The 26,076-nt window shown below is 39.0% G+C and overlaps 1 protein-coding gene across 1 annotated transcript in view; it reads right to left on the reverse strand.

Annotated features, from left to right (window-relative positions):
• Nucleotides 1-4,269: 4,269 nt before the first annotated feature.
• SLC22A15 (solute carrier family 22 member 15) overlaps nucleotides 4,270-26,076 on the reverse strand; it is a gene marked incomplete at both ends in the record, with an annotated part of 34,359 nt that continues 12,552 nt past the window's right edge. Inside the window, 10 exons of the mRNA XM_080363674.1 lie at nucleotides 4,270-4,356; nucleotides 7,339-7,527; nucleotides 10,861-10,933; nucleotides 11,873-11,993; nucleotides 14,061-14,146; nucleotides 14,959-15,099; nucleotides 17,127-17,342; nucleotides 19,119-19,248; nucleotides 20,257-20,421; nucleotides 21,420-21,552. Of these exons, the coding sequence (XP_080219800.1) occupies nucleotides 4,270-4,356; nucleotides 7,339-7,527; nucleotides 10,861-10,933; nucleotides 11,873-11,993; nucleotides 14,061-14,146; nucleotides 14,959-15,099; nucleotides 17,127-17,342; nucleotides 19,119-19,248; nucleotides 20,257-20,421; nucleotides 21,420-21,552 (1,341 nt within the window). The remainder of the gene's footprint in view (nucleotides 4,357-7,338; nucleotides 7,528-10,860; nucleotides 10,934-11,872; nucleotides 11,994-14,060; nucleotides 14,147-14,958; nucleotides 15,100-17,126; nucleotides 17,343-19,118; nucleotides 19,249-20,256; nucleotides 20,422-21,419; nucleotides 21,553-26,076) is intronic.

Here is a 26,076-nt window from a genome sequence, read left to right on the forward strand (position 1 = left end):
CAGACAGGGCAAGACTCTCTGGAATACGTGGCAAGTTGACTACGTTGGGCCATTAAAACCCTCTCATGGAAAGAAACACATCCTGGGGGGAGTAGAGGTGGTATCAGGACTATCAATGGGCACTGCTGTCAGCGCTGCCACTGGAGACCAAGTGGCTCTTTTGTGGGACCCTCAGTCGCTTAGCCAGCATTGTTAGCAGAGGAGGAGTGGCCCAGAAAAACTGAGAAGCTTCTGGAATGCCCACAGCCAGATCTGATCAGACTATAAAACCGGGTTCCTGCCAAAGATTCCCTTTGTGTGGTCTTCTCGGAGCAGCAGGTCTGTGCTAAAGCCCTCCCCTTAGATGCCATCTAAGGAAACTTCCCGGGATTAGAAGCACCTTACCTCCTCGTTTCGGTGAGTGATAATCTACTCTAAGTCCTTGCCGATCAGGCAAGTGTAGTATCCTGGAGTCAGAGGGGGGCTCTGGCTTTGTTTTTGTGAGTGTGCGCATGCATGCTGTGGATCATAGTTATTCTCATTTGCTACACCCCAATAATTTCCTCAACTGATATCCAAACCTTTATCTTATGTTATCGGGGGGCTAACTGATTGTATAAACCCTGTTTCGGTTGGTTCGTTGGCTGTAGTCTTCCAGCCAGAATAAAGTCTGTTTTGGAACTTGTTTTGCTGCCTAAAACTGACTTTGGGGTCCCTTCATGACATCCTTGCCCTAATGTGTTTCTGTTGAATCCTCTGTTCTTTCAGCTCCCTTCAGCTAATTCTCCTCCCTGCTGTCTTACATGACAATGACATGACAACTCTCCTTCACTCCTAGCTGTATTCAAGAATCACTTGTGAGGTTCCCAGATATTAGAATCCCAAACATACCTCACCTGAGACAGCATTAAGATCTGACTGATCAGCACCATAGGAAAGCCTCTCATCTCTTGCATAATCCCACCAAGTGAGCTGGCTGAAAAAAATGAGTTACCAAAACTGAAGGAATTCAGGGAAAGAACTCCCATCTTGGGGGTAGGTATCCTACTGCCTGCACAACACAAAAGTCAGCTAACAGTGCAGGTTGCTTAGTATACAAAGCTACTCTAGCAAAAAAAAAAAAGTGGAATAATGTCATCATACTTAACTATAGCAAGGACATGGGGATTCCTAGCATTACAATATGTCAAACTGGGATAGATCTAGTGCTTATCAGCCTTTGCTTCCGAGTAGCTTCTCAGGGCAAATTTAATGCCCAAACACTAAGACTTATTGATTTGGCCTACGCAGACTGCTTACATATAACTTCAAAGTCACTTCTCTCTGACCTTCTGACAGGTTTTAAAGTAACATGGTTGCAAGACCCATAACAACAGTTACTGTTCAACTGAAGAACATCAGCTTAGCAATAATAGCCTATCTAGATACAGAAAATGCTGCACAGGCTACAAAACACTGTGCAGCATCTCCCCCCAGTGAATGCTACATATAGCACAAGTATCTCAATGTTATAAAGCATTATACTCTATGGGTAAGAAAAAAAGTGCTCCGATCGTTTTCTGTACCAAAAGGACAGTTCTTAGAAAACAAATCTTTCTGAAAAGAAACTTAATGCACCTAATAGATTTGAACAAAGGGGGAGAGCAAGTAATTGCAAGAAGTCTGATACTACATTGCTGAGCTCCTCCTGGAGGCATTCTCTCCTATAAAAATTCTGAATTAACTGGCCAGGAAAAGTAACAATAGAGAGTTCCTATAGTGCAAACATAGGAGAGATGTAACGTTAAAAGAGAGCAGCAACTTCTATAGAAAAAACAAAACAAAACAAAAAATGCTGATGTTTTCTTCACTCTTGTTTTTGCAATTTTATATATGTATACTTATCGTATAAAAGTACATGAGTGGACAAGTAAGTTTAATTATAAGTTGAGGACTGTCACAAAATCCAGCTCAGGTCCTGTGAAGAGTGATCTCCTACACCTGAACCACTACAGCACCCTACTCTTCTAATGAAAATTATGTTGAGGTGTCCCATTGCATGACCAGGGTTGCCAGTACCCGATAATGACAGTCAGACTATGGGGAGGAGGAAGGTTAACTACGCCTGTCTGCCTCTCAGGTGACTTACTCCACCTACCGTCCAGAGAGAGACAGAGGCAGCAAACACCTAAAAAAACCTGTTGGGTCTTAGAAGCACATTAATACCACTGGACTTGCCACTGTTGACTTCTAAGCAAGCAGGTTTTATTTCTTTAGAAGCCATCAGCAACAAAAAGTCATTTTTCAAGCTGTGAATGCAAACTGTGAATGCACATTTTTCAAAATGTGAATGCAAAACTAAAAAGTTATTTGAACAAACAGATTCAACCTTTCCAAGTATTTCCGAGTACCTTATTTGGAGCATTCTTCTTGCACACAAAAGGGCCAAATAAGGCAGAAAAACTATCCAGCTCGATTTAAAAGTGCCCTGCCACATCTGCAACAACTATTCAGTCTGGAAAAAGCAAGTAAAGACAGCAGACTAGAAGCTCCTAATACAGGCAAAAAAAATCACAAGAATATTGACACATTGTCCATAGGGACTGAAGCTCCCAGCTTTGCTCACAGTCAGCGTCTGGATAAAGTTCAGGACAAGTGTGGGAGCACTGCATATATGAAGCTGCAATCTCTGGGCTGCCTCTGCTCAAGCAGCTAGCTGCAAGCTTCAGATGCTGCTCACTTTCACTTCTTCTCAGAGTAAAGGAGCTTCCTACTTTAACCAGAAAATACTCAGCAGTCACCTTTTAGATTATGTTTTTCCATCTGTTTTTTTTAGTCTAACATCCACAAAAATGGCTAGCAAGTCTGACAATACACTTGCTGCCATTGTGTAGGACTTTGCTAGGAACTCCAAGTAGAAAGACTAACAAATATTTTATGGAAATCAATCTTAATAAATAGAAAGACACAGGTTGGAGGATGAAGACAACAATGTAATTAAGAAAACTGAATCCTTGCAAGGACTCATCTTTGTAATTGGAACATTTCACATGTTCATGTTTTATATTTGAGGACTCCACATCCTTCTAATGAAACACTTACAAAAAGTTCAGTGTGAACAGGACACTGAAGTTGTCTTCCTCAATAAGGTCAAGTAATCAAGTGCTTGAGCAAGCACCTGGTTAAGAAGCAAAGTTAGGTAACCAAAAGTTGTCTCAAAGAGATTTGTCTTTTTTTAAACGAGAACTTTATCTACACATATGAATTTTAAATAAATGCCATAGCAGCTTCCTGGCAATAAACCCCAAACTGTAACAGAAACCCATAGTTCCTCTTAATCACTTCAGAGTTAAGTTTTTTCTAGAAATAAACAGAGATAGATCCACAAAAATGAAATACATACTCTACGTCCCACCCATGAAATTATATCCTTCACAGAATTATTTCACTGCACACAGAAGTTGCTGAGCTTCAAAATGTATGGCAAAGTGAGGACAAGGTAAAAGTGGGCAAAGCTATGAACAGCAGTGTGGAGATGTGGGGAACATGTGCCAAACATATGCATAAGACAGTCCAAGAAAATGCTCGGTAGATGAAAAGGAAAAAAAAGAAAGAATTAGTAATATCCTTTATGTCTGCAGACTTCATGGGTTGCTCTTTTGTGTAGTCTTTTCTCCCGGCCTTTCATTATCACTAAGCTAATGCACAGCTCATGACTAACCAGCTGCACCCTGTAACCCTAAACAGGTGTCTGTGTACAGCAAGAGAAACCTTATGTTTATAGTTGTCTCTCCCCTACTCAATATGCAGAAGCCATTTTAACATACAATTTCAGGCATTTGTTCCCACTGAAGTAGCACAGAGTATATTCTGTGACCACTTTTACCCTACAGAAAAAAAAAAAAAGTGGATGGTTTCAAGTTTAACAATTTATACTGATCCAAAAATCAACCACCTTGAAGATACAAGAGAAACATGTTCATTAATGATCTGTCCAAATCTGTCTAAGCCTAGGTAATTTCCTAGGCTTCAGAAGTATATGATCCCACCCTTGCTGTGTCACCTGGTTTGAAATGTGGCCTATGCACTGTCATTCTGAACCACAAGAATTTGAACAGCTGTCTCATATGGAGAACATCAGTAGTGTGATTAGTCTGAATAGTATTCAAACCCCTCTCCCAGTCAGGAAAAAACACAGGCACTTGCCCAATTACATTCCCTGACAGGCGAGGTCCTCAGTACTTGTCTTACAGCTGGACTGACTGGACAAGTATGAAAAGGCATCAAACAGGCCAGTGTTTCTTCTTTCCATTACTTGATCATGTGAGTCTCTTCATCAGCATCATAAAACTCCTCATCTTCACTTCCACTCCCTGCAGAACTGTCTTTGTCTCCAGACTAGAAAGAAAAATGAAGTCTTTGATTAGTGCAGAAGCCACTAAATTAATCTCAGAATACATAAGCACGAACCATTACACCTCTGTTGGAATGCTGGTAGAGAAAAAGAAAGGACAGGTCAAATCACTGTATTAAAACTTTGTCACAAAGACATGCAAATGAAGATCTCTTTGTGCTCTTGGTTCTTCAAAATCTCTCCAAAAGAGATGGCCTTGCAGTAGATGGACTTGCTCTTCTCTATCAGTACACTACAGAATATATGCAGAAGAGAGACTAGCTAGAACGGTTCTGAAGTGATCATCTACTCAGCTTTCTTAAGTCTAAGGGCTCAGAACACATAAATTACTTAATTAGAGGTAAAAGCTTCTCCATCCCAAATTATTTCTTCTCCACGTATAGCATGGGCATTTTCATTTTAATTAAAAAGATTCCCCCACAATACTATCTAAAGGTGTTACGGAAAAGGGAAAAAGCAGTATCCCTTCATATGTTCAGAGAGTAAACTCCCTATTACAGGCATACCTACTCCAGCCAGAGTTCTTTTAACAACATATTTTATATTATATATTATATCATACCCAAACTAAAGTCAGCTATTACAGCTAATTGATTTTTATCTGGCCAGTGTAGCACTTTTCCACAGAACTGATGATTCCATGGAACAAATTATTTCAGTTAAAAATATCTTGCTAGTATAAACTCCATCTAGTTTGAATATTTAGGATTTTTTTCCCCAGTATGCTTGCATCCACCCTAAGACTTCTGCCTGCCTAGTCATATGTGGAGAAGGGTGAGAGAGAGGGTGAAAAATCGATAAATGGAAATGATGTTCCTGACTGACAGTAACATGCAAGCAAAATCTGTAGCTTTAGATCTGTCTTCAGAGGAGTTTTGCTACAGCAATGTGCGTTAACTGCAAATGAATTTCAGACAGTTTGAGTACTAAGACCTGTCAGAAGATATAAAGGGAATCGTGTTATGATTTTTTTCTGGATTTCTAAAATTATTTGAGGAAAGTCAGGCTATCACTGGATGCTGTCCAACTTGAATATCACATTCATGTATGACAACAGGGACAACCAGAATGCATGTTATCCCGAAAGTGGTACAAAAGGACAATGGATTCCACGGGGGGACTTCAGAGTATGCCAAATAAATTCTACATCTTTCTTACAGCAGTTTCATAAGACCTTTCCATGGCCTTGTCAAGTAAGGTTAATGTTTAACAGCTTTCTATTTTATGAGTGTTTTCTTTGTGAGTTCTAAAATAAACCCCTAATGTGTCACAGACATTGCAGATACAACTTCACTGAAATCATGGGACTGCTTCAGGCCTGAACCAATGACTCTTTCTTCGTTTGGATTCAATAATTTTAATCCACCCGAGGAAAAGTGTTCTGAAGAATGCTCTCTTATTTCTTTCATTTTGTGGATGCTGTTCACGATGGGATATTTAAGAAGCCTGCAGAAGTGCAAGCGGGGAAGATTTAAACTTGAGAAGACTGCTTGACATAAGTCAACAAAGTTGCGCAAATACTGATAGAGAATACCTGTCACTCTAAAGGGCAGTACTGATCTTACTTGGTTAGAAAGGATGATAAAAATGTGACTTTTCCCCTCTAACACCTGCACTGTTTGCTAGAATTGTTTTTTGTAAGCCATCTGCACAGTTAAGATATAATAATGATATCATTACCTAAATAACAGCTGGTGTAAACTTGATGTAAATACATATGATGGGTTTGTACAGCCAGCAAGAACACAGTGCCACAACACATTATCCAGTATGGTTAAAAATGTTCATAAAATGTGCATGTAAAGTAGCTGCCTCTTTCAAGCTTTCTTCAAGGGTGCTTTTGTCACTGAACCACACTGTCCTATCAAGAATTATTACAGATAAAATTGGTAAACAAGGAAACACCTTGAAGCCTTTGAAAGGAAGCAACTGTTCTCATTCTAGAAATAAATATTACTCTGCCTCCTGATTTGTTTTAAAATGAGTTTGACTACCTCTGAATCTCAGGCTGTTTGACCAAAAATTAACCAAATCACAATAAAAGGTATTATAAGGATCGTATCTCACCTCAGCTGAATGGGACAAATAACATTTTTTTGTTACGAGCTCCCCTTCAAGTCTTCTGACCACTTATTTGATTTTTACTAGCCTCTCTATACTCAAAATTTTGGGACCAGGATTTAAACATTAAAACTTTACCCAAATTCAAACACTCACTTCCAGCTCTATAGCTACTTCTCTGTAATCCTACTCCATTCATGGAGGACTAGCCATGTAAAAAAACCTCCACAGACTGGAAGATATACACACCTCAAGAGGTGTCCAGGAGTTTGACAAAATGTATAAAGTAATATGAACAAATTACATCAAAGAAAACCTCACTGAAACCCATCCTGCTGTCACATTTATTTATGCTTACGCCTGGGAGGTTTGTAGTTCCAATGTTTCCAACGGGTCACATTTTACAGAACAGCAGGACAGATCTCAGACTTTCGCCTAGATTTAACCCATTTAAAGACTATTTAGGATAGACCTGTCAACTGATGTTGCAGAACGGCCAGTGCAGGTTAGGGCAGAAGAACAGTGTGCTGCTTTTGAGAACAGCCCTTCAGAAACAGAGTTCTGTTTTCTTTAACTTAAGGCTTGTCAAACTTCAATGGCCAGCTTTGCATGAAGCACGCTGCAGCAATCCATTTTAGAGATCAGAGAGCCACAGACACCACCAAGTCATTTATCCCAAAGGAAAAAGATCATAAGCTTTCAGTCCTGAACAGATGAATTAACCCAGTTATGTTCCAGCCTGCATTTCCAGACAACATTTCAGATGTGATTATAAGGTTACTAAACTATCTTTGCATTTCCTTGGGGCCTGTCCTCCACAGGACAAGAATCACTATCCTGATCTAAGTAGAATGGCATATTCAAGCTGACAGCCAAAATAAACACAACAGGAAAACAGAATATACCTGTGAGCCATCTAGGGCTTGCAATGACATGGTTTCATCACCCAGCCTCCAGTATGAGCATATCTGCAGGTCTGAAATAGTTTCTAACAAAGGGCTATTTAAGGTCTCTGGCAACAATAAACTTAAGAGCCCTGACAAAAGACCAGTTGCTCCAAACACAATGTAAGGCAGAGACCACTGTACAGATTTCTGTAAAAAAGAACAGAGAGAGTTAGGTTGAGATTGCTTTCCTCTACTTCATACTGCATATCTAAGCACCTAACCTTTACAATCATTCCATCTGACAAGCATTTATGTTCACATTTAACATAAAAGTAACCAGTCCTACTGATTTTTTTAACCAATATTTTCAATTTTATCTTACCAATACTATCAGATTCACACATATTTTGGGATGGACTTTTAAAAGAAATGCCTGCTGAATTTATATTCAATTACTTTCAATAACATATTATTTTCCATATTTTTTTTTAACAAACACAACATCACTTTGTAGTAGGGAAGAGGTATCACAGAATCACACAAATCTTGGTTGGAAGAGATCTCTTAAGGTCACCTAGGCCAACCACCTACTCTACGCACAACTACAGCCAACACTAGACCAGGTCAGTCATAGCTTTGTGTAACCAAGTATTGAAAAGAGTCCAAGGATGGAGATTGCCCCTCTAAGTAGACTATTCCAGGGCTGCATTAAGCCTCTCAAAAAGAATGTTTTCCAAATTTCTTATCTAACCCCCAAACCAAAACTTGTGGCCATGGACCCCTGCTGAAGTGTTCCACACTGCTGGGGAAATCAAAGGTGCAATATTCCCTCAAGCTTTCGTCTGAAGCCATGTGCCTAGCCTATGGCCCCTGACCATCTTTCTTATCCTCTGCTGGACCCTCCCCAGATTTTCCAACATCCCTTTGAATCCAGAAGGGAACTTAATCTGTGGGCCATATACTGAATTGAGCCTGATGCAGCTCAAAGTTTGCCTGTTCATGATAAGTTAATACTGGCTCCCATTTAACCTGTCATCGTAACTGGGTCTTGTCCAGGAAGGTTGCTACTCAGCCAGTTGGTTCTCATCCTGTACTGACCATGTAATTAGTCCACACCAGAAACAGAATTTATTCTTCTTGTTGGCCTTCATGGGACTTCTGTTGGTCCAAAAGGTCCCACTGGACTCAAGATCTACCATTTAGTGTGACAATCACTCTTCCTTTTGCATCCTCTAAAAATATGAAGAGGACATATTCTTGCCTTGTCTTCCACTTGTCACCAGCCATCAAATACTGAGCCTGTCAGTATTTGAGTCAGTATTCCCTTTGAGCCTGGTGGTCCATGCAACATTCAAATCGAATATTCCTTTCAATCAGGACACCCTTCCTCAGCTTCCAAACAAGAGTGTTGTGAGACAGTGTCAAAAGCCTTACAAAAGCCTTTCCTGCTTTCCTCTCTTTCCTCATACATATTGTCTTCAGTGAAGAAATGGCTGACTACCAAATCAAGCTGGCTGATAGTGAATTGTCCTAGATCCACGTTCGCTGATCCAAATTTAACTTCTTGGCCTTCATATGCAAAACAGACTGAGCAGTCATGTCTCATGATCATCCCAGAGACTGAGTTTGAGCTCCTCATCCTGTAATTCCCTGGATCCACTTTTTGATCTTACAGAGGCACACAGCATTAGCTTTTTTTACCCCACCACAGTAATCACTGATGTTTCTCTACAACAAAAGTTTATAACAGATGGAGACTTGCCTCACTATCACAGCCAGCTCTTTTACCACTTCTTAGGGAATCCTATCCCATGGAATGGAAAGCTTTCAGCTATAAATGTTCTTGTACCTATTGCTCTGCTACTGCTGGCTGGCCATCTGCTTCCTCAACTGTGCTTAAATGCAGTCTTAGGGTTGGGCCTTGCCTATGAAGGCCAGAGCAAAAGTGTTAAGTATTTCAGCTTATTCCACCTCATCCACCAATAGGATGTCCATCCCATTCAACAATGGACTAAATATTTTCTCTAAATTTTCTTCAGCTATTGGAATCCCTATTTAAACTCCTTGCTAGTTTTAGCTTCAAGTGAGCTTTTCCCTTTCTGTCATTACCCCTGAGAGCCTAAGCAATGTTTATATTCCTCCTTTGATGCCTGTCCCTGTTTTCACATGGCTTGTTACAAGCAAAAATACACTGGGAAAAGGTGTGTGCAAAAATATGAGTCATCTACAAAATAGTTCCAAAATGTGTACTTTCACTTTCAGACGATCAATGAAGCAGGCTCATTTTTAAAAAAAAAAAAAAAAAAAAAACAGGGAAGAGATTAGCTGTTTGTTTCAAAAACTCACTTTGTATAGTAAAAGCAATTCTAAATTGATAAAATAACAGGCTGTGATCAAATAGAAGAGCAACATTTAATCTATCTCAGTAATTAACTTTTTCCATTCTCCCCTGTTTTATAAGATACCCAGACAAAAGATACTAAAAACACATTAAAATAGTTGAAGAAATTCCAAAACACGAAAATTCTTCCCTCAAATTAATGTTAATTCGTTATTTAAACAGAGCTAGTTGCACTTTCATGGGACCCATTCAAAGCTGATGATCCAAGATTTGTAGTGCTTGATACAACATAATGAATGTCCCAACTGCTACATAAAAACTGCCTATTAAAGCTACCTGGGAGACCTACACCAGTCTTAGCTTTGCCTGTTGTATCCCAGAGGTGCTCACACTCTCAACTACCCAGAGTTTCATTCTGCAGATTAAAAGGCTCACTGTGCTCATGTGCCCTCTTGCAAGCCCTCTGCCTGACATAACAAGATGGCAAATGGCAGATGGGAAAGTTATCCCAGATGAAATCTACTATATTAAAGGAATTGTTACTTGACCTCAGCAAGTAGTTTATGTGAAAAACTGGCACACTCTTTTACCTGCATACACACAAGTCTATGAACATAGAGCAAAATAAGAGCATCATCCCCATGTTTCATTCTTCAGAATTTCTCCTTGTCTTGACAGACTGCTGTGAAGTTTGTGCTCAAAAGCCTTGCCAGTGTATCATCACCTTCATTCAAAGACAAGCCACCTTGCTGATAATTATAATACATGAATATTCCATGAAGTGCACTGATGGTAAAACTCATTTATTGTAAAAAAAAAAAAAGTTCTTGAGCCCACATATTTAATCTTGATGCAACAGATCTTTTAACCATGTGAGATTTTTGCTATTGTTTGCTTAGCATTTAAAATTGGGTATCACTACCTTGGTATTCTGAAATCACTATACCACTGAAGTCCACTGGCTGAGTCCCAAAATTCTTACAAGGCTAAAACACCTGAACTAAATGACACTGAATTTTTGTCTAATCACACAGATTATATTGCAATGCCTTTGGCCTACCACAATACTGTTAAGACATGCAATTTTCATATCTTAGTTTATATACATAATTTATCCAAAATATTCCCACCTCTGTAAGCCTCTGATACATCAGAGCCACAAACAAAGATATACATAACAGTGAGAAGTTCAGACAAACCAATGAGGGGACGAAAGGTGCAATGATTCCACCAACACGAGAAAACATGGAGCAGGCACCCATTCCAACATTCCTAAGAAAACAAAAATCATTAATCAGTGACATTTGCATAGGAGAAATTACGACTAGAAAAGTGTAATTGAGCAAAGAAAAAAAAACATAAATCTCAGTCATAACCCAGACCACATTAACTGGCAGAGTCAAATGTAACTGGAAATATCCCTAAACAGGAATTAATGCGCATGCTTTGTGCTTAAAGAGAAACAAAAAACACCTGCACATTCAGAATTCTAATAAACATATACATATAAAAAGGTGAAAAAAGTGTGATTTCAGTTAACACATCTTGTCTCTGCCTGAAACTTTAGCTAAGTTCCTTTATCCAAATTATATTTGTCAGCAGATTTGCCCACCCATGAAAAACATCACAGTACAGTTTCACCAGTTAAAATATCTATTAAAAATTGCAAGCATAAGATAGATGTTTTTGTCTGCTCTGACAGCACAAGCAGGGGGTACTTCTGCCTCTACTGAGTGAAACATTACTGTTGCTTACATATGGCCTATGAAGCATCAAGTTACATTTACAAAGCTTATTGAGCAGTCATCTTCGGTGTTGCTGGTTAAGCAAGTATGAACATTTTAACAGAGTTGTATGGTTTATAAAGCACTGAAAAAGTTATAGATATCACTCATGTAAAAAAAAAAATATATATATCAGCAACAGTATTGATTGGAGAGGGCTGTGAGCATACCAAACAGCCAAAGGACTATTTTATTGTTGCATAAAGAATATGGTTAGTCTGAGGAGAGCGCAGCAATGGAGAAACAATGGAGGAAATGAGAACAAAATAAAGGAAGAAATTTAGCATATAAACCTACAGATAATTACATAATAACTGAAAATGTCAAATGAAAAACTATAGTTAATAGAAAAAAAGTAACAGAGAAGTAAAAGGTGATAAGGTAAGAGAACCAGAAAAATCAAGACCCTAAAATTAACTTGTATTACCTGATCACTGTGGGATAAAGTTCTGATGTGTAGATGTAGACAATGTTAAATGCAGCACTGATTGTCAGTTTCCCCAGCAAAGACAGAGAGCGACTATTCACTACTGCAAACACTCCAGTATCTAAGAGAGAAAATGTGACCCTTAAGGCTTTCAAGCATTCAAATACTTCTCTGTAATTATTTTAACCACACAACAGCATGGAGTGAAAAGGAACCTACTGAAGAATCTGTTATGACAGCTGAGCATTTTTCCATTAAAGGACAGTATTTGTCAGAGGTAATCTGTACCTCCAGGAGAACTCTCAAAACTCAAGAGAATTCAAGGAGCCTTCTTTTAGGCAGCAATGTCAGAAATCATCCAACATAATTTATATTTGTGTCTAAATACTTACTACCTTTATCTGGGCAACCAAATTTGCACAAAGAGGAAAATTCTCCACATAACACACTGAAAAAAGAGGATTTTAAGTTCATGGCAGACTTGCTACTAGCCCAAAGTTGTTTCCATTCAATTAAATATAATCCAACAGAAAAAGACTGGGTTAAATGACTGAACAGTCCCCGAGACTACAGAATGGAACTATTTCTCAATACCAGAATAAACAGCAACTGAGTTTTCCTTTCCTTGTCCTCAGTGTTACAATAAGCAACACCTTTAATGCATTAAAATCCTGCATTAAGGCTCTACTAGAACATCAAATTAGGAAACTTAAGATAAAAATCCTATAAACATAGCGAAAGCTGAAACAAAAGAGAATTTTTGAGTCTATCACTAATAAAATACTAAACTAGTTCTCCTGATAAGTTGAAGAATAATTGCTACATTTTTCAAAAGTAAGCAAGTTTTTTTAGTGACAAGAGCCTTATTCAGTGTCAATTCCACAGTACGATAACATGCTTCTAATATTATTACTTTGGGAGAAAAACAAAAGACAGGAGGGTGCTGTAAAGAACTATACCAAATATCCCATAGCTCAGTTTTGTCAGAATGGCCAGTGTTTATTCACTTACGCCAGGCATATCAGAACACACATTAAACACCTGCCAAGGAAGGCTACAGCATAAGCCATTACTGAGCATGATTTGTTCAAGGCAATAGAGGCAGGTGCTTGCTTCTGGCCAGTCACCCATTTCACTTCCTAAGGTACTTTGCTCCTGCCTGACTTTGGCAGTTCAGCACACAGCTGATGTCTGAGGTCTGACTGTTCTGGCCTCTGAAAAAAATCTCTTTTTGCATGTTTTACTTGGACTGATATTCAAACACTATTTGATGACTGGTACCAGCCTAATCACAATAGCAGAGTGTCTGGGCTCTAGCATCTGGAATACTTTTGGAGATTTCAGTTGCACCTCTTGAAAAAAAAAAACATTCTACCTATTGGATTCACTGTCATCTAGAGCAACTTATGCATACTGTCATAATACATGTTTAATCTTTTTGAACCATGCTTCAAATGTTTGAAGCACCTTCTCTCCTTATGACAGATGTTACACATGCACGAATCTTACAAGCTGACATGAATTTCTGTACCTAGTTTTCAAAGGAAAAATTGCTCACTGTGCAATTTTGTTTTATCATTTTGAAAAACATCTGAAAATGAAGAAATTACCATTAGTCTGTCTTTACAAAAAACACATTTCATTTCACATTTCTTAAAGACCCCTTGCTTCAGAAAATTTTCAGAATGTTCTCTGAACTACAAGTTATGTGGCCCTATTACTAACACCACAATCACATAGCCTTGAACATTACAGAGCAGTGAGAAAAAGCTAGAAACTTGCTCTAAGATTCAGTTCTTAGGATCTTTTGACATTAGTCTTTCACTAGGAGAGACAGGTACAAGTTCCATAGGTACTACTTACACTGACTTGGCTAACAGATACCCCAAGAAATCTCATTCTTTGGGATTAAGTCAGAAACACTAGAAAGGAATGACTGATGTGATCAGAAGCAAACAGAAGAATCCAAAGACAAACATTCAAATCCAAGCCTTTAGAACAAGCCTTCCTTAAGGTCTTCAGAAGGTTGCTACTTATCCTTTTCGGAAATTACCTTCTTTGACTTCAAAAATTGAGACTCACATGTGGTATGAGCCTACATTATTGACAACCACCAAATCCTTAGTGTGTAGGATGCCACGTTTACAACTTCTTATCATGTACTCCAGAAACAAAAGGAAGCATTTACCTTTCTTTTTAGGAAGAAACATGACAATAAGACAAGCCAGTCCTCCCAGGAACAGAAAAGCACTCAGTGTTCGCTTCCGACCAAACCTGATGTGCAAGGATAACAGCTTTATTCTGCATTAGATCTGTAGTTCACAGAGCAATAAGTCCTCTAAATTCACATTGCCTCTTTATTTGCAATTGGAAATTCTGAATGTCATCTCTCAAACACTTCTTCTCACACTGTTTTTAACAAGATTCTACTGCACTCTTAACAAAATGGACACCAAGAAGCCTTTATGCAGTGGCTGACAATTTCTAGGGTTTCAATTTGCTTTCCACTGTGCATGCACGTTTGTAAAACTCTTCAGGAGACATGTAAAGTAGAAACTGGGAGGTGAATTCTACAAAAAGTAGAAGATATTGTCCAGAGAATCATGGCTCAGGAAAAGTCTAAACATATGAATCAACAGCTCTAACATACTAGTACACATAGTTGACTATAACACAAAACCACATGACAGCTCTGGTTGAGTTTAGTTGCAATATCTTTGACATAGTAGTGAGAATGGGGATAATACAACAGAAGTAGGAAGAATGACATCTTGTGTTAGCATGGAGCCAGCACAGCCAGGTTTGATTGACATATATCAGCCTCACCTCTGAGCCAGATTTAGACAGCTCATTAATAAGTGAGCTACTGAGAAGTTAAACTGTTGTTATTTGAAGTAATGATGTATCAATCGGCACTTTCAAATGAAAATGCATTTCCCAGGATAACATAATGAAGTAGCAACAACTGAAGCAGGAAGCCCCATGCAACAGATACAAGCTAGGAGATGCAATATACAGGAAACCTAACTTTGATAAAAATTACAACAAAACTAAACCCTGAATGGATTAATAAATTTCATACTTACCATTTTTGGTTAATCAAGTAAATACAGATTGGGTATGCTGGGATTTCTATCAACCCTGAAAGGGCTAAATTGGCATAAATACTTCCACCTAAGTCACCCACATTAAGGGTAAGACCATAGTAAACCAAACTGCACACAAACCTGCAAAAGATAGAAAAAGGGTAAAATCAGAGCTGCTGTTTTGCCTGCCAAATCAAAGCACTGGTCTGTCACAATACACTATAAACTATATTTAGTGTTTCAGAAGATAGATCTAAAATGTTTTGCTGTAAGTATATGATGCTGTCCTGGTTTTTTTAAAAATAAGTTTCTCTTTTAGTGAATTTCCCTGTCAGCTAAAGCATTCTTACTAACTGTGCTTTCCTGAAAGCCAAATACATGTTTTGGTAGATATAGCAATGGTATGCAAGGTCGCTGAACTGGTAAGTATGGATGTACTTACCCCCCACAGAGGGGCAAGGAGAAGTAGTGACTGAAACTGACCAACCGAGTATACCATCCCATTCACATGATACTTCACACAAAAGTGGGAGATCATGAGGATCTCGTCCCTTTTCCTTATGGTCGACACTAGGAGAAGACCTCGCGAGTCGTCCCTGCAAACTGAGGCCTAGTGACAGACTGAATTCAGTTTTGGCTGGCTGCAGAGTCCAGTCCAAGATTTCGGGTGCTGGCACTTCATCTGCCAGAGCAGTTGCCAGGACTTTCAAGATTGGTTTTGTGTATTTTGTATTATTTTCTCTATTTTTATTAGTAGCATTAGTAAAACACTTAATTTTTCCAACTTTCTTCTCTCTGTCCTTCTTTCCCTCCCAATCACCTGTCCTTAGTGGGAAGGGGGAAGAGGGTGGGGCTGAAGGAGGAAGGGAGGGGAGAGGGGTTTAGCAATATATCTGCCACGGTTTTATTGTCACCACACAATCAAACCCTCAACAGATGCTTTCTAGGTAAAGAAACCATCTTGTCTCCACATAGACCCAATTTCTGACTTATTACTCAGTGAAAATTAAGACTACGCTTAAGAAGAATGTGCATAAACCAGAATAACATTAAAATATTATTATAATTATGTTATTTGACTTGAGAAATGATGTCTTTGTCCTTTTCATTTTTATCAGATTTCACTTTAGTCCATACTTTTCCAACTGTGTGTAAACCCATTCTCAAATAGTTGAGATGTCATTTCTGTCTTCTTTTAAGTTCTACACCCTAGCCCACATTTACTTATTCTCCGATTCTGATTTTTTACTTTTCTTTTGTAACACTGACTGGCTGACTTCTTTACAGAGTGGAAAGGAACAGGTCACTAATTCATTCTGCAGGAAATTAGCAATCCTCATTTAAGGAATAGAAAAATCGACTATTCTGCAGTAAGCATTTCAAAAAGCAACAGAAAAAGTTTTGTGTTGTCTGCTGACACAGTAATGCCATTTGTTCTTGTCTTCATCAACACATCTTCCCCAAACATATGTATTATATAAGCAACTGTATGAACAGTAATACCAGAGGACTCGCATACCATGTCATACATAAGGTTTATTTCAAAGTGGCAGCAAAAGACCTCAAGGCTAGCAGAGCTACCTGAAACAAAACAGACACTTTTGGAGATTTAAATTTCTGCTAGTCACTAGAGGTAGTTTCTGTTCCATGTTCCCATCATGGGTCCCTGGCCCTTACTACAGCAACTGCTAGAACTGGCAGAACTTTTTCTTAAGAAAATAAACGTTCACTAGATGGAATAGGCCACCCATGTGCTAATGGGCTCCCTACACACACAAAAAAAGAATAATCCATGTGACTGAAAGTACTGACACACAGCATCGGGCCAAAGGGACATCTGTCCATCGGGACAGAGGGACTGTCTCACTAATCTCAGCAACCTTTGAGGATCAGAAAGGAAGACAGTTCTCAACTAACTTGAGACTTAAAAAGCCTGAAAAATTCAAAGATAAAAACCCCTCAGAACTAGATTATAAAAACAGCTTCACATTACAAATGTACTAAAGAAATACTATAATACAAGGATCCTTTTTAGGTACCGCATCCCTAGTAGCACAGGCTGAGACTAAGTACAATCTGCAGGATAAGCCAATTCTCAGCAACATACTCTCTCAAAGACTTGAAGAAGCAACAGTAGCACAGCTGGGCATACAAAGTATTTCAAGTACCAGGTAAACATCATGATCAAGGTGCGTCCCAAGAGAATCTTGTATCGGAACAGATCCAAGAAGCTGCCAGTCTCTCTGGAGCTCCTCTCTGCTGGGAGTTTTAATGAAAAAGTGCATTTTTGCTTGCGGTTCCTCTTCGCAATGAGGTAGAGGGCATCTTCTGCTTCATTCAGCCGCCCTTGTGAATAAAGCCAGCGTGGGGACTCTGGAATGAATCTGAAACACGGAGAGACACAGAGAGCCTTAGGGGTTTTCTCTTCCAAAAGGCTGGACTTGTCTATGGAAATAAGGCTGAAATACATTTCAGTATAACAAAGAATTTTTCTAACAACCCTTCAGGCATATAATTCACTTACTGAAACAGAGACGAAGCATGTTGAAAGGAAAGGGAACATAAGTCATACGTAATTTAGATGCTAAGAAATTATACTGAGTATATGCATATACAAACACACAGAAATACACACAATACTACAAATTACCGTATCATTAGGATTCCCTCTTTGGAGAATTCAGAAATAGGGAGGCACCACATTACTATAAGTTACCACAGGATGTTTTTGTAGCACTAACTAGTTGCCTTCTGTTCCTCATTTTCCAACTTTTCCCCAAATTTTCTCCCGTAGACAGGAAGGCAGAGGCTGTGAAAAGGTCATGTTCTTGCTCCCTACCTGCACTGTTCACTTGATAGCTCTATAACTCCAACATAGTCTACAAAACAAGTCTTCTTGTATTACTTCAGATTCCCAAAACTAATTCAAACTTTAGTCTTTTGCCAGAAGCTTTTAAAAACTTTTGCCTCTGACCAGAAGTGACATTCTCCCTTTAAATTTAAATGAAAGCAATTCTGTGCTTTTATAAAAATAAGAGCTTAGAAAGGAACACATTTTCTCCCCGACAATAAAAAAAAATGATGGCATTTCCTGCACAGAGTAATTTTTAAGCAATGTGAAGGCTGAAATAAAAAAAAAAGAAAATCCTTTATTACAGTAAGATATGGCTCTGAGCATAGTTCTGAAGTCCCAAGCATAAAGCACTTCAAAAAATTGTACAGTTCAATCCAAAAGTTAAACTTTCCCAAAGGCCAAAAATACCACTTTAAGTTTTGAAATATCAGAAGTGCCATTTCTGGTCTTCACCTCATGACCAGCCTCTAAGAACTTCCCTTGAATTCTGATGCCTCCTTTGAAACTATGTGTTGACTCCTCAGCAAAGAGCTTTATCCAAAAAGTTCATTACTGAAGTTAAATAGATGTTGGAAGGAAAAAAAACTTTAAATAGCAGCTAAAGCTACTTCCTTTCAATTATTGAGATTCTGCTGTCAGGGTGTATATAAGAAAAGAAAAGCACGCTGCATCATATAGCTTTCAGTGCTGAAGTGCACAAACGTAAAACCCTTACTACCTTAACAATGAAGCCTTCTTCCTATTCACATTTGAAAAATAAAAGGAAGCTGCCTATTTTTTATTTTTCATGTCACCTTTAAGACTATGTGCAAGCAAGTTTGATGCTGTTCCTTCTGTGTAAGCACAATTATAAGAAAAACATCTTGTTATCACATAATGACAAAAAATGTCTGTATCTTTTTATATGTATATATAGTCTCTAGTAGCATACCAGACAACACTCTAGATCATCTATATATATCAGCTGAAGAATAGTATATGCTTCTATACCACTCTAGAGGCTGTTCCCATCTACAGTAACAATGCCTATACAGTACAATGTACACTTACATTCTCAAATACTGCAGCACTGCTATTTAAAGAAAGCACAAACATGGTGTGGTGAGGGAAATGCCTCAGTTACACCATTTCACACCATTCTAGCAAAGCACCTTGACTTAGCTGTTGGGTTTGTTGGTCATGGGGCGGGTTGTTGTAGGTTTTGTTTGTTTGTTTTTAATTTTATTTTGGTGGTGGTTGTTTTTTTTTTTCCTTCTGTTATTTATGACATCTTTATTGACAAAACTCAGTTTGAAATATAACTTACAGAGAGAGAAGAAAGACGACTGTTCCTTCCATGTTAACCACAACGGCCAAAGTCCTCCAGGAACGAATAAAGTAGCCTAATAAAGCATACTGGGCAATTCCCACAGCAAAGAACAAGCCACCAATAGATCCTAAAATACAATTAAAAGCAAAACATTATCACTCCTTTAAAGAACATTAGTAACTCTCAACACATGGGATCAGACAGAAACTAACACTTCATTAAGAAAAATGCAAGCAGTCATACAGGTGAAACCATAGCTATTTGACTGAAGAACATTCTGTCCTTCACCCATGCAGGGGAGAAGTATTACATCTGATTGCAAAGATCAGTACAAGTCCAGGAAGCACCATTTTACATACTCCTCACCCACCAACACCCCATAATTCCAAAAATGTTTCAGCTTTCTATGTGTCAAAATAAACACCACAAACCATTGGAAAACTGATATTTTAAGGAATATATAGTATTCATTTGTAGCTTTCACGATGTGCAAGATATCCTGTTTTAAAACAGTCTTGGCATAGCACTTCTTTGGCACTTGTCACAGTTCGCTAAGTCAGGCCCCAGAGCTGTACTAGTATGATGTACACACAACATATCTGAAGGACAGCTTCAACACCAGCAACCAAGACAGTTAAGGGCATCTGTATGTTTTGTTCTAAGGTTGATTACCACATGGGATAACTTTTCTTTTAACAGATAAACAACAGTTGTCTCATCTTCTCATTATATTAAAAAAACTTCTGATTTCTTTTTGAGAACTGCCAGGAATGAAAGAATTCATAGATAGCTTTCATACATACAAACACTAAGCTCTGTTTAGGTTTAGTAGAGTCCAAAATTTTGATGGACAGAGTCCAACTATCATGAACCCTAGATGAGTATTTAGCTGTGTAATATTCACAGGGGATGTTTCACTGGACCTTTGTCAACTTGAGTGAAGCAGAAATATGAATGGCCCCAATTTACCTACTGCACTTGTCTAAGGTTCATATTAAACAAAGCAGGGCTCAAAGACTGGAGTCACACAAACACTCAAGCAGAGTTAAATTCACAACTGCTATGGTGTTAGTTTTGGCATGAGGACTGAAATCTATAAATTCTGAAAATATAGACACTGGCACTCATACTTTACCTGCTAACGCCCAGTAGGCAGTACCCACACACTCATTCAGTAGAACAAAGGCTACCAGTGACATCCCACCATTCATCATCCCTACCAAGAAGCGAGAGATGGCAAAGAATTCATATGAGGGTGAGAGTCCATTTGCAATGGCAAACAAGATGTCAAGAGCAAAACCTGGAAAACAAGGCAAGAGGTTTTATTTCAGAAGACTACCTAACGAAAACCAGAATCATTTATCAGTATCTTTACTTGATGCTCAGTGGCATCTCTCCCAAGTAATCACAGTCAACACCCCAGGTTTAGGCAGAAATTTAAGTTCCTAAGGTAAATATCATAAGGGGAGGGACAAAAAAGGAGTGGTTTCTGATACATAATTTGCCATACTAAACCTTCAAATTCAGTTCACGGTAGGCAATTTTTCTCATGTACTCAGAACATGGCTCCAGTTAAAATGGCTTGATATTTATCCCCATATAGAAGCCACAGATTAAATACAAGACCAAATATCTCCCGTCATTCTTAGAAAGTAGCCTGTGCAAACTAGAGAAGAGAAATGTTACCAGGGGACAGTACAAGGGGAGTTTGCACTGCATAGCAGGCCCACCTTTATCTGCTTTGAATGAGGTGGTTTCTTTAAAAAAGATAATCCATTTTTTAATTGTACATGCTCATCCATTGACACTCAACTTCATAAACTCATATACAAAACATGAAGTTCCAAATGTTGTTTTATCTAGAAACAGCAAAAAAGCCCATGAGCTTTAAAACACAATGAGGATCACAAATACATGAAAATTAAATCATGCAGATGGGAGATAAAAGGTACAATAAATTTGTATCAGGTTATATATGTAAGAACACTGATAACAAATTACTACAAATATTAATTCCATCCTGTAAAGATCCCACAAGCATGAGATGTGTGTTAGCCCTTATGGCATGATTCCTAAATTCAGAACACCTCTCAGATATTCAGATGGTGATTGAACAGTCAGATATTAATTTATTGTCCCTACTTACACTCCTGAAGTATACCAGAAGGAAAGAAATAAAATTGCAGCATGTGATTCACTGCTGCATATCAAGCTCTTAGCAGAAACTGGGCTCTTGCCACTGATCTTCAGGGACACAACACCTCCACTTCATTCATTTTGTTATGTGGCAGTGGTTACCTGTGAGATAGACTTTCTTCCTCCCAAAGCGATCTGAAAGCTGGCCAAAGGAGATTGCTCCAACAAACACACCACTGAAGTAGAAAGAACTGGCAGCACTGACTTTGTACGAGGTGTTTCCAATTAAAAACCACTGGGTGGGGGAAAAACAAACAAAAACAAACGGGAAAATTAACCAGAAGCCAAGTAGTTCAGAAGTTCACCAACAGCTAACCATTGGAGGGGCGGACACATTAAGGAAGACCAAACTTTGCATAAAACCTGCTAAACGTCATATTCAGTGTCATCAGATAGGCACCAAAACCAACTGCCATCTCCCCAACTCCCGAGGTGGTAGTAACCAATTGCAGAGTTCCCCCAAATCATGTGTAGTCTTTAACTCTGAAATCAAGTACTGATCCCTCAGAATACTGTAATGTTTGCAGCCATCTCCCACTCTCCTCTTTATTGCCTTCTCTGACATGAATCTATTAGCTTAAATAGACTCATTCCTACTTCTTGACATGTGTCACTGTAGTATCTAGGCACACTATGCAAAACCAGAAATCATGGTTTATGTCGAAAGATAATCCTGCATATGCTCCTCTTTATGAACTGCCTTGTCACTGAGAAACACTTTGGTAACAGACATTTTCTGGTATTGCAAATACTCATATTTTTTGTAGTGTACTTTGTGTCATTTCCAGTTCTTCTCAATTTCAAATACAAACCTGATCTTCAAATGATACATTGTTACAGACCTAGTGTCTCAGGTTGAACCTGGGAGGAATTTTTTTCACTCCCACAAAACTGTACAATGAAAATATGCCATGCTCCCACTGTTCAAAATTATTCACTTTTATAAAAACTCCACATCTTGTATTATTTTCTTTTTCTACACCTCTTGCTTCTCGAGACAATGTTTTCCTTTAGTGACAACCAACTTTTCCTCCTATGCTGGTAAAGCTGGTGATTAGAGTGTTATTGCAGGGATAATGACATAATCTCCTCATAATCTTCTTTTCTTCTACTAAAATCCCATTAGATATCCTTTCTAGCAAAGCTTATATTATTTCAAAGCTCAGTTATAAACTACTTCACCATGAGAACCGAGCCATGCAATTAAACCCCACCAATATTAGTGAACTAACAAAAAAAAAAAACAACAACATTCAGAAAGTCCAAGAAAATAACTTTCTTACTCTCAGTATATGCTTCATTTTGAATTGTCACTTTAATGGTGAGGTGTTTACCACTATGGTAAGTTATGTGCCCATAAAGCATCAAGACTGATAAAATTCAATTCTAAAACTAATCATGTGACCACAAATCAGCTTTTCAAGCTTCTCTAGATTTTTAAAAACAATTCCCAGAAAAATACATTTGTATAATAATAGCATATGAGATTAATTTTATCTTGAAACAACATGGCCAGTTTGTTTTATAAGAGCTATAAGAATCATGCCCTAACTTTTGGTATAAAAACTACAGCTGCCAACACTGAAACTCAGTGACATTAGATGCTGCCCATTCATGAACTAAGGGATGATTTGGTCGCAAAGTAAAATTTGTTCTGCAAATTAATCTCAACAGCCAAGAAGCCTTTTAAAGGTCTCAAGGCTTTCCTCTTGTACATAAAGCATGTTATATATGTATGCTTGATATTCATAAATCAATTTTTTTACATCAGAATATTTTTCAGTGTAAATTTGCAACGTTCGTTTTATTAGTAAGTGATGCTACAAGATAAGCATCAAAAACATCCTCCTCAAATGTAGAAAAAGCTTCTTTACACATCAGTAATGAAATAAGCCACTGATCTCTCATATGTGCAATTTCACTAAAATATTTGTATTTAGCACATAACTTCAAAACATAGCAAACATTCAGCTAACAAATTTGAAGAAAAACAGTATTTTAACAGTGGGAAATGGGAGAAGTAACAAGATCTTATACACGAACATCTACTGAGAAGTTTGGTTTTTTTGTTGTTGTTGGTTGGGGTTTTTTTTTAGTTCTGCATTTTTCAAGTAAACAACGTTCTTTAGCTGTATTTCTTACCTATTGAACTGAAAAGCACAAGAATCTTCACAAAATTTATGTCCTAAAATACACCGCTAGGTTCCACAAACATGTCTGACTTGTCAAGTTTAACACAACAAAAGATACTTGGGTAGATCAAAAAGCAAAAGAGAACAAGCCCAGAGAAAGTTTTAAAATTCTACTGAGCTTTAAATAATGTTTAAAAAACTGTCCATTAGGATTTTAGTTTAAATAGTAGCATAAGTACTCATATCCTTTTTATTACTGGAATAAGCAGCAATGCCTGTTGTACACAACTGCTTGATACTATTCCAAAGCTGGTAGTTTTTATTAAGATGCTCAGAGCCAATGAAGTTAAGTGCTTTACAGGACTAATCCAGATAGCATTAACACCTCTGGACAATAGCCATGAATTATCAAAGGGTACTACACTTGACTCAACTGTAAAGCTCTAAAATTCAGGTCTTGTAACAGATGCACTTAAATAGGGCTCTTGAACCAGGAGACCTGCATGGTTAAACAGGGAAACTGCTGGGTAAGCTCAAGTGGAAGAGGAAACCTTAAAGATCATGGAAGGAGGGGCTGACCACTTGGGAAGAATATAAGACTACTGTTAGAGGATGTAGGGAGGCAACTAGGAAAGCTAAGGCCTCCTTAGAATTAAACCTGGTGAGAGGGGTTAAGGACAACAGAAAGAGCTTTTTCAAATACATGGCAGATAAAACTAACACCAGAGGCAATGTAGGCCCACTGACGAATGGGGTGGGTGCCCTGGTGACAGAAGATACAGAGAAGGCAGGGTTACTGAACGCCGCCTTTGTCTACTCTGCAGGAGGCTGTCCTGAGGAGCCCTGTACCCCTGGGGCCCCAAAGGAAGGCAAGACAATGGAGGAGTCTGCCTTGGTTGATGAGGACTGGGTTAGGGAGCAATTAAGCAATCTGGACATCCATAAATCCATGGGTCCAGATGGGATGCACCCATGGGTGCTGAGGGAGCTGGCTAAAATCATTGCTAGGCCACTCTCCATCATCTTTGCTAAGTCACAGAATCACAGAATGTTAGGGATTGTCGTGGGGAATGGGAGAGGTACCTGAGGACTGGAGGAAAGCAATTGTCACTCCAGTCTTCAAAAAGGGCAAGAAGGAGGACCTGGGTAACTATAGACCAGTCAGCCTCACCTCCATCCCTGGGAAACTGATGGAACAACTTATCCTTTGTGCCATCTCAAGGCATATCTGGGATAAGAGGGTCATTAGGGGCAGTCAACATGGCTTCACCAAGGGGAAGTCATGCTTGACCAGCTTCATAGCCTTTTATGAGGACATAACAAGGTGGACAGATGATGGCAGAGCAGTGGATGTGATCTACCTTGACTTCAGTAAAGCATTTGACACAGTCTCCCACTGCATCCTTGCTGCTAAACTGAGGAAGTGTGGTCTGGACGATCGGGTAGTGAGGTGGACTGGGATCTGGCTGAAGGAAAGTCAGAGTCATGGTCAACAGGGCAGAGTCTAGTTGGAGGCCTGTATCTAGTGGAGTGCCTCAAAGGTCAGTACTGAGACCAGTATTATTCAATATATTCATCAATGACTTGGATGAGGGAACAGAGTGCACTGTCAGCAAGTTTGCTGATGACACCAAACTGGAAGAATGGCTGACACACCAGAAGGCTGTGCTGCCATCCAGCGAGACCTGGACAGGCTGGAGAGCTGGACAGGGAAAAATTTATTGAAATACAAGACTCTACACTTGCCCTTGTTATATCTGGGCAGGAACAACCCCAGGCTCCAATATAAGTTGGAGAATGACCTGTTAGAGCAGTGTAGGGGAAAGGGACCCGAGGGTCCTGGTGGACAGCAGGATGACCATGAGCCAGCACTGTGCCCTTGTGGCCAAGAAGGCCAATGGCATCCTGGGGTGTAATTAGAAGGACAGTGGTTAGTAGGTCAAGAGAGGCCCTCCTCCCCCTCTACTCTGCCCTGGTGAGACCACACCTGGAATATTGTGTCCAGTTCTGGGCCCCTCAGTTCAAGAAGGACAGGGAACTGCTGGAGAGGGTCCAGGGCAGGGCAACAAAGATGATTAAGGGAGTGGAGCATCATCCTTATGAGGAAACACTGAGGGAGCTGGATCTCTTTAGTTTGGAGAAGAGGAGACTGAGGGGTGACCTTATTAATGTTTACAAATATATAAAGGGTGAGTGTCATGAGGATGGAGCCAGGCTCTTCTTAGTGACAACCAATCGTAAGACAAGGGGTAATGGGTTCAAAGTGGAACACAAGAGGTTCCACTTAAATTTGAGAAGAAACTTCTTCTCAGTGAGGGTGACAGAACGTTGGAACAGGCTGCCCAGGGAGGCTGTGAAGTCTCCTTCACTGGAGACATTCAAAACCCGCCTGGACATTCTCCTGTGTAACCTCATCTAGGTGTTCTTGCTCTGGCAGGGGGACTGGACTAGATGGTCTTTCAAGGTCCCTTCCAATCCCTAACATTCTGTGATTCTGTAATTTGACATTAACAGATAGTGAAAGCCCCAGGAAGGGCAAGTGTTGCACACATCAGTGCAGAGTTTGGAATAGTTTCTGTAGGGACTGTGGCTAGACCACAAAAGAAGACAGAACAGAAGCCACAGCA

Source organism: Nesoenas mayeri (genome assembly GCF_963082525.1).
Source record: "Nesoenas mayeri genome assembly, chromosome: 1".
Taxonomy (NCBI): domain Eukaryota; kingdom Metazoa; phylum Chordata; class Aves; order Columbiformes; family Columbidae; genus Nesoenas; species Nesoenas mayeri.